At 38.3% G+C, this 9,377-nt stretch overlaps 1 protein-coding gene across 1 annotated transcript; it reads left to right on the forward strand.

Moving 5' to 3' along the window:
• Positions 1-7,655: 7,655 nt before the first annotated feature.
• On the forward strand, positions 7,656-9,377 carry LOC310940616 (C-C chemokine receptor type 8-like; the record flags this gene model as incomplete). Its single annotated transcript, XM_083905605.1, has 2 exons — positions 7,656-8,009; positions 8,868-9,377. The coding sequence occupies 2 exons, from the start codon at positions 7,656-7,658 to the stop codon at positions 9,375-9,377; spliced, it is 864 nt and encodes a 287-aa protein (XP_083761731.1).

The following is a 9,377-nucleotide window of genomic DNA, read 5'->3' on the forward strand; positions in this document are numbered from 1 at the left end:
ACAAAAACGACATACTATACTATGTCATCCAAAATTGGACAATTTTTTTGAAAAACTTTTTTTTGGTCCAAAACTTGACAAAAACGTCATACTATACTATGTAGTAAGTCATACTATACTAGGTAGTCCAAAATGTGACAATTTTTTGAAAAATAAATTTGGTCCAAAATTGGACAAAAACGACATACTATACTATGTCTTCCAAAATCTGACAATTTTTTTGAAAAACATTTTTTTGGTCCAAAACTTGACAAAAACGTCATACTATACTATGTAGTACGTCATACTATACTATGTCTACAAAATGTGACCATTTAAAAAAATATATATATTTGGTCCAAAATCTGACAAAAACGACATACTATACAATGTCTTCCAAAATCTGACAATTTTTTTGAAAAACATTTTTTTGGTCCAAAACTTGACAAAAACGTCATACTATACTATGTAGTACGTCATACTATACTCAGTCTACAAAATGTGACCATTTTTTGAAGAAAAAAACTTTTGGTCCAAAATTTGACAAAAACGACATACTATACTATGTCGTCCAAAATCTGAGACTTTTTTTGAAAAACTTTTTTTTGGTCCAAAACTTGACAAAAACGTCATACTATACCATGTAGTACGTCATACTATACTATGTCTACAAAATGTGACCATTTAAAAAAAAATAATAATTTGGTCCAAAATTTGACAAAAACGACATACTATATACTATGTCGTCCAAAATCTAACAATTTTTTTGAAAAAAATTTTTTTGGTCCAAAACTTGACAAAAACGTCATACTATACTATGTAGTATGTCATACTATACTCAGTCTACAAAATGTGACCATTTTTTGAAGAAAAAAATTTTGGTCCAAAATTTGACAAAAACGACATACTATACTATGTCGTCCAAAATCTGAGACTTTTTTTGAAAAACTTTTTTTTGGTCCAAAACTTGACAAAAACGTCATACTATACCATGTAGTACGTCATACTATACTATGTCTACAAAATGTGACCATTTAAAAAATAATAATAATTTGGTCCAAAATTTGACAAAAACGACATACTATACTATGTCGCCCAAAATCTAACAATTTTTTTTGGTCCAAAACTTGACAAAAACGCCATACTATACTATGTAGTACGTCATATTATACTATGTCTACAAAATGTGACAATTTTTTGAAGAAAAACATTTGGTCCAAAATTTGACAAAAACGACATAGTATACTATGTCTTCCAAAATCTGACAATTTTTTTGAAAAACATTTTTTTGGTCCAAAACTTGACAAAAACGTCATACTATACTATGTAGTACGTCATACTATACTCAGTCTACAAAATGTGACCATTTTTGAAGAAAAACATTTTGGTCCAAAATTTGACAAAAACGACATACTATACTATGTCGTCCAAAATCCGAGACTTTTTTTGAAAAACTTTTTTTTGGTCCAAAACTTGACAAAAACGTCATACTATACCATGTAGTACGTCATACTATACTATGTCTACAAAATGTGACCATTTAAAAAAAAAAAATAATTTGGTCCAAAATTTGACAAAAACGACATACTATACTATGTCGTCCAAAATCTAACAATTTTTTTGAAAAAAAATTTTTTGGTCCAAAACTTGACAAAAACGCCATACTATACTATGTAGTACGTCATATTATACTATGTCTACAAAATGTGACAATTTTTTGAAGAAAAACATTTGGTCCAAAATTTGACAAAAACGACATACTATATACTATGTCGTCCAAAATCTGAGACTTTTTTTGAAAAACATTTTGTTGGTCCAAAACTTGACAAGAACGTCATACTATACTATGTAGTACGTCATACTATACTATATCTACAAAATAGGACAATTTATTGAAGAAAAAAAATTTGGTCCAAAATTTGACAAAAACGACATACTATACTATGACGTCCAAAATCGGACAATTTTTTTGAAAAACTTTTTTTTGGTCCAAAACTTGACAAAAACGTCATACTATACCATGTAGTACGTCATACTATACTATGTCTACAAAATGTGACCATTTAAAAAAAAATAATAATTTGGTCCAAAATTTGACAAAAACGACATACTATACTATGTCGTCCAAAATCTGACAACTTTTTTGAAAAACATTTTTTTGTTGGTCCAAAACCTGACAAAAATGACATACTATACTATGTAGTACATCATATTATACTATATCTACAAAATAGGACCATTTATTGACCAAAAAAATGTTTTTCAAAAAAATTGTCCGATTTTGGACGACATAGTATAGTATGTAGTTTTTGTCAGATTTTGGACCAAATTTTTTTTTCAAAAATTGTCACATTTTGGATCACATAGTATAGTATGTTGTACGACATAGTATAGTATGTTATGTTTGTCAAATTTTGGATGACATAGTATAGAATGTCCTTTGTCAAAATATGGATCAAATTTTATTTTTTTTTTTTTTAAATTCTATGTATTTTGGACAACATAGTATCGTATAATGAAGAGCCCATTGTTGCAGTGTACATGTGTATCTGTGGCACTTATATGCTTCTGTAGATTTGCTTCATCAATCAGGAGTTACCAAACAACACACAAAGAAGACACGGATAAACAACTTCTGGTTCACAATGTGGAAAAATTTAATATCCAGGAAATATCAGGTTTTGCCAAATCCATTTTTTTTTTTTTTTTTTTACATTTGAACACTGAAAGAACAAATGATACACAGCATTACATTTAAGCATTTAGCAGACACTTTTATCCAAAGCAAGTTACAAAAGAGGACTAAGCTACATAGAGGAAGTCAGTGGACCAAGGTAAGTGCTCTTGGACAAAGCTGGGTCTTCTAGAGCTTCTTGAAGATAGACCCCCTGTCTATCTTTGACTTTAGTTCCTTTCCTGAAGGTCATGCTGCTCAGGTTCCGCCGCAGTGACGTACCATTTTTGGCAGCTTCTTGGCGCGGGCGAGATAACACAGAGGCTGAACGACACTGCCCATGGACAGGCATGTGACGCTCGCACAGGTGAGATAGGAAATGGGATAGAACATTTGGGGCAGGCAGTTCTTCAGCGCCAGCTCCACCAATGTGGGCGTGTAGTGAAATATGATGAGCAAAAACGAGGTCAGCACTATCTTGAACGCGCGCCTCTTCGTCGGGTGAACTTCTTTCTTGCTGGGCCCTTTTTGACGCAGGGACCTGAGAACCAGGACGTTGCAGACGAACGTCAGCGCCAGGGCAAAAAGAATGACCAGTGGCACCAGTGTCCTCTTGACCACGACGAAGACGCCCATCAGACAGCAGCAGATGACGGTGACGGCGATCACCAGCAGACACAGCGACGGCCTCAGTTTGGGATCCTTGAGTCGGAGGTAGACCACCGGCTGACACACCGCCGCGTAACAGTCCAAACTCAAAAGGCAGATTAGCATCGGTCTTCCAATGTGATTCAGACTCCAAGCCGCGAACTCCCTCGCCTCGTACGTTTGACCGCACAGAAAGCCGACGTACTCGGCGAACACGGCGAAGCAGAAGAGAACGTCGAACGCCGCCAAGTGGAGCGTGAAGACCTCGGAAGTGCTGCAGACGCCAGGCTTGCTCAGCAGGAGCCGTATGACCAGAGCATTGGTCGGCACCGCTAACGGTGGCACCACCCACGCCGTGGGTAAGAAGCACCACATTGTGAACCAAAAACATTCATCGGTGGAGTTTGGATTGATGGCTGTGGTGACTTTACAAGAATCCATGACCCAAAGTGGAGTTTTGAATATCTGTCAAAAGAGAGGAGAGTTTACAATAACTATTTTGTATATTTTGAGTTGGTTGGCAAAAATAATAAAGAAACACAAAAAACAAGTATGCTTTAAAATAATATATGTTGTGTGGTCATGGTTGTTTTTACGTTTCTTCAACGTTGTTGACTTCACTAACTCATGAAACGTTGCAAAAACAATTTTCCAAACTAATTTTCTTGCGCCAGGTGTCGATGCAAATTCCCTCCCTGAAAACACATTCAAATCATGATTATTAATCACAGACGTGTGCGTCTTCATAGCCTGCGCTGTCAAATGCGTGGTTATTTTTGCAGGACGATTAACAATGCGGACGAAAAACAATTTTAATCAAATTTTGGACGACTTAGTATAGTATGTGGTTTTTGTCAAATTTTGGACCAAACCATTTTTTGCCAATTTTTGGAAGACATAGTATAGTATGTCTTTTTTTTTTGTCAAATTTTGGACGACATACAATAGTGTGTCTTTTTTGTCAAATTTTGGACTAAACCATTTTTTTCGCCAAATTTTGGAAGACATAGTATAGTATGTCATTTTTTTTTCAAATTTTGGATGACATACAATAGTGTGTCTTTTTTGTCAAATTTTGGACAACATTTTTTTTATCCAATTTTGGACAACATAGTATAGTATGTCGTTTTTGTAAAATTTTGGACCAAACCATTTTTTTCGCCAAATTTTGGAAGACATAGTATAGTATGTCATTTTTTTTGTCAAATTTTGGACGACATACAATAGTGTGTCTTTTTTGTCAAATTTTGGACATTTTTTTTTTATTTAATTTTGGACGACATAGTATAGTATGTAATTTTTGTCAAATTTTGGACGACATAGTATAGTATGTCGTTTTTGTCAAATTTTGGACCAAACCATTTTTTTCGCCAAATTTTGGAAGACATAGTATAGTATGTCATTTTTGTCAAATTTTGGACCAAACCATTTTTTTCGACAAATTTTGTAAGACAGTATAGTATGTAGTTTTTTGTAAAATTTTGGACGACATACAATAGTGTGTCTATTTTGTCAAATTTTGGACAACATTTTTTTTTTTATCAAATTTTGGATGACATAGTATAGTATGTTGTTTTTGTTAAATTTTGGACCAAAACATGTTTTTATCAAATTTCGGACGACATAGTATAGTATGTCGTTTTTGTCAAATTTCGGACAAAAAAAAAAAAGAAAAAAATTTTTTTTTTGGACGACATAGTAGAAGCACCACATTGTGCGCCAAAAACATTCATCTGTGGTGTTTGGATTGAAGGCTGTGGTGACTTTACATGAATCCATGACCCAAAGTGGAGTTTGAATATCTGTCAAAAGAGAGGAGAGTTTACAATAACTATTTTGTATATTTTGAGTTGGTTGGCAAAAATAATAAAGAAACACCAACCAGCCTGAATGTGTGTTTGACATTTTGAAGTCAAAGGTTAACATGCCATCCTTTATGGTATGTGAATCCTTTAAGTTTGTTAGATTTCACTAACTCATGAAACGTTGCAAAAACCATTTTCCAAACTAATTTTCTTGCGCCAGGTGTCGATGCAAATTCCCTTCCCTGAAAACACATTCAAATCATGATTAATAATCACAGACGTGTGCGTTTTCATAGCCCGATGCTGTCAAACGAGTGGTTATTTTAACAGGACGACGTTAACAATGCGGACGAATGTTCAAATTTACATAATTTCCTTTGCGCTTCCGCAGCACTAACACACACGTTCGGTGGTGATTTGACTCGGTGGCCTCAGATGCACTATGGTGAATGCTGTGTGAACCATTGTTATTGTTAATTCATGCACAAATTTCATGGCATCAAACCCACTTTATCTTTAAGTATTTTTTTAAGTGACTAATCCAACACTATCATTATATACCATGTATTATTTTCCTTGTTTGAGTCAAATAAAAATGATGAGTTGTTTTTATTATAAAGTATTGGAGTAATCCAAAGCTCAGATGCTATTCACAGATCTATCATTATATATATATATATATATATATATATATATATATATATACTCATATATACATACATACACATATATATGCACACATATGTATATATATATACATATATATGCACACATATATATAAACATATATATACATACATACACACATATATATATACATACATATATACACATACATATACACATATATATATATACACACATATATGCACACACATGTGTATATATATATATACATATATATATGCACACATATATATAAACATATACACACATATATATATACATACATATATACATGTATACTGTATATATATATACACAAAAAAATATTTTTTTTTACCTTGAGGAGGTTTTTCTTCACCAGCATGCACAGTGCAGGCACAAATGAGTGATGCTTGAATGACTTCACCTGACTGAACCACCAGTTCAGTCCAGGCCACAATCAAAACTCACAGGTCAATCATATTGGCACTCCCTCCAATGTTGAATCATTTTGAATGATTTAATGTGCAAGCATTTGTTGCGAGATCAAGCGCATAAGGAAGTGCGTCGTCTGCATACAGTGACACCTCCCCCGATCATTACATAAAGTTACCGACTGAAGTCCAGGAGGTGAACCTTTTTTTTTGTTATCGAGGTCAAATTAGCGTGGGTTGAATCATTAAATGAATCATAAATACACTCTATACATTGTTAATGTGGTAAACTGTCTATTCTAGCTGCAAACGTCTGGTTTTTAATGGAACATGTACATTAAAAACCATGTATAGAGGCTAATTTCCAGTGTTCTAATGGTACATTGTGTTTGCTAATCGCGCTAGAAGGCTATTGGATGATTAGAAAACCATTGTCCCGATGTCAGCACAGCTGAAAACAATTTTGCTGGTTCTTTAACGAAAGGGCAAAAAGGTCAATGTCTTGACTATATTTTCTATTCATTTTGCAACTCTATTGATGAGTAAAAGTGTGACTTTTAATGGAAAACGCAACAAAAAATGTATAGGGGACCCCAAACTTTTGAACGGTAGTGTATATTTGACATCTATAATGTTAACTACGAACAGTCAAACCTAGCTATTAAATGTTTAAACGGCTCGCCAAATACAACTCCACATCCAGGCAAAGCAGGAGAAGCCGAGTGCTTGTGAATAAAATCGTGTTACTGTGACTTTGCTCGTTTTTCCTGCCCATTTGAATTTCTCTTAACATAACACAGTGTGGGGAACATTAGTAAAAGCTTGCATTAGATTTCTCATTTGTGCTTTACCCTTACATCACCTGTTTACTGAACAATTGCATCAGTGTGGCAAACGTTCAACTGCAGGTACTGCGGAGACTAAAGTACCCGCAGGATCAAACCTGGGACTTAAAGCTCACCATTGAACGACCTGTAGACGTGAGTCGCAAAACAAAAACAACGATAAAGTAACTAACTCTCAGCGCCTGGAGTAAAAATGTACAAATATTCTAATGCAGCAACTTTTGAGTTGTGCACAGTTGTAGTCTTGCAAAAAAATTTCAAGATTCAGCGACTATGGCGCCCCCTACAGTTCACACATTCATATTTGCTCATATAGAAGTTTATAGCTCGACGTCTACATGGGTGCAATGCCAACCCCAGGTTAGTGTGAACACACCTCTGTGCATGCATCCGAACCGTCCAATCGCTGAAGACGTCTCAGCAACTCGACTTGGTCCAATCATAGCTCAGGTCAGGCACCGCGTCGGGATGACTGGGATAGTGGTATAGCCCTCAGACTGGGCTGATCCAAACATCCCAGTGGGTTGCCGTTATAAAGCGGCCGGCTCTCGCGATGCGGTGCCACATGCGCACTGGTAAGGTAAGCAGATTTGCCGTGCGGTTTCAGGATAAGGCGAATCCGACTATGTCCAACGCCACGCTGAGCCTCAACTCCACCGCCCACGGCGGCCCGCCGCTCTGGTACGAGTACCCGGAGTGCGTCGTCGCGCCTCACGGCTACACGTTCTACTTCGTGGGCAAGATGTTCAACCTGGCGGTGGGCACGCCCTGCAACATCCTGGTCATCTGGCAGATCGCCGCGAGGAAGACCGACGCGTCCACCTCGGACATCTTCTTCTTGAACCTGGCCATCCTGGACACCTACTTCTGCCTGACGGGGCCCGTGGACATGATCAACCGGCTGGTGTTTTTCAGCGATCGCGTCTGGAACTTCATGAGGTTTTCCTACGGAGTCAAAGATTTCGCGCCGCTGTTTTTGGTGAGTGATCGTGTCCGTTTCCAAATGGCTGCATGCTCTTCTTCGGTGTTGAATCAGTTGAATCATTGCCAACTCATATAGTATAAGTTTAATATACAACTAATTAATGGCCAGATGTCTTGTACGATGGAGCTCTAGTACCTCGCAGCAACCAAAATGTTTGCGCTCCAGTTCAACCAAGTCGTTTCAGTGTCAAGTTTGCAACTTATCCCCGACGAGTGAGGGTTTCCTTTGGGTAGGCGAACGTACTTCCACAGTCCAAAGACATGTACACTCGAATGTTTTGAATGCGCGACGTCATACATGGCCAGATGTCTTATACGATGGAGCTCTAGTGCCTCACAGCAACAGAAAGGCTCACGCTCCAGTTCAACCAAGACGTTTCAGTGTCAAGTTTGCAAATTATCCCCAACGAGTGAGGGTTTTCTTCTGGCTTGGCCAACGTCCTCCAGCAATCCAAAGACATGGCCACTCGAATGTTGTGAATGCGCAACGTCATTCATGGCCAGATGCCTTATACGATGGAGCTTTAGTTCCTCACAGCGAAAAAAAGGTTCCCGCTCCAGTTCAACCAAGATGTTTCAGTGTGCAAATTATCCCCCATGAGTTAGGGTTTTCTCTGGGTAGGCGAACGTCCTCCCACAATCCAAAGACTTGAATGTTGTATATGCGTCGTCCGACACAAGAATCAAATCAAACAATGTCGATCTAACCCTGTAGATCAGTTAAAAGGACTTAAAAATCATTGAAAGCATGCGTAAATCTCCCAACGTTCAGCAAGGGCACTTCTAAAATCTCAATAACTAGTTTTTACTTCAACTAATAACTTCTTATTCCTTCCCCGGTCTCGTCCACCAGGTATGCATTTGCCTGGACCGCTACATGGCCGTGGTGCACCCGGTGTTATTCGCCGGCGTCCGCGACAACAAGATCCGCACCATCATATCCGTCGTGGTCTGGGCTCTCATCCTGGCGTACTCGTTGGCCAAGGGCACCCTGGGGTGCGTGGCCGTCATCAAGGTCTTCAGCGGCGTCATCCTGTTCTCCTTCGCCGTCATGGTCTTCTGCAACTTCTCCGTCATCTGGGTGCTCCGGCGCTCCGTGGCGGGCAAGGAGGAGATGCACCCGGTGAAGAAGCGGGCCTTCAAGATGGTGCTCATCGTCCTGGCCATCATCGTGTCCAACTACCTGCCGCCGGTGGCGCTCATGCCCTTCGCGTCGTTCTTCACGTTCATGGAGTTCAACTGCCTGGTCGCCACCGTCGTGTTCGGCGTCATGGACCTGAGCAGCAGCATCGAGCCGCTCGTCTACATCACCAAGATGGAGCGCGTGGAGGGCAGGTGCTGTGGTCGGAGCACGTCCACGTAG

The sequence above is a fragment of the Microchirus variegatus genome, assembly GCF_963457635.1.
Source record: "Microchirus variegatus genome assembly, chromosome: 19".
Taxonomy (NCBI): domain Eukaryota; kingdom Metazoa; phylum Chordata; class Actinopteri; order Pleuronectiformes; family Soleidae; genus Microchirus; species Microchirus variegatus.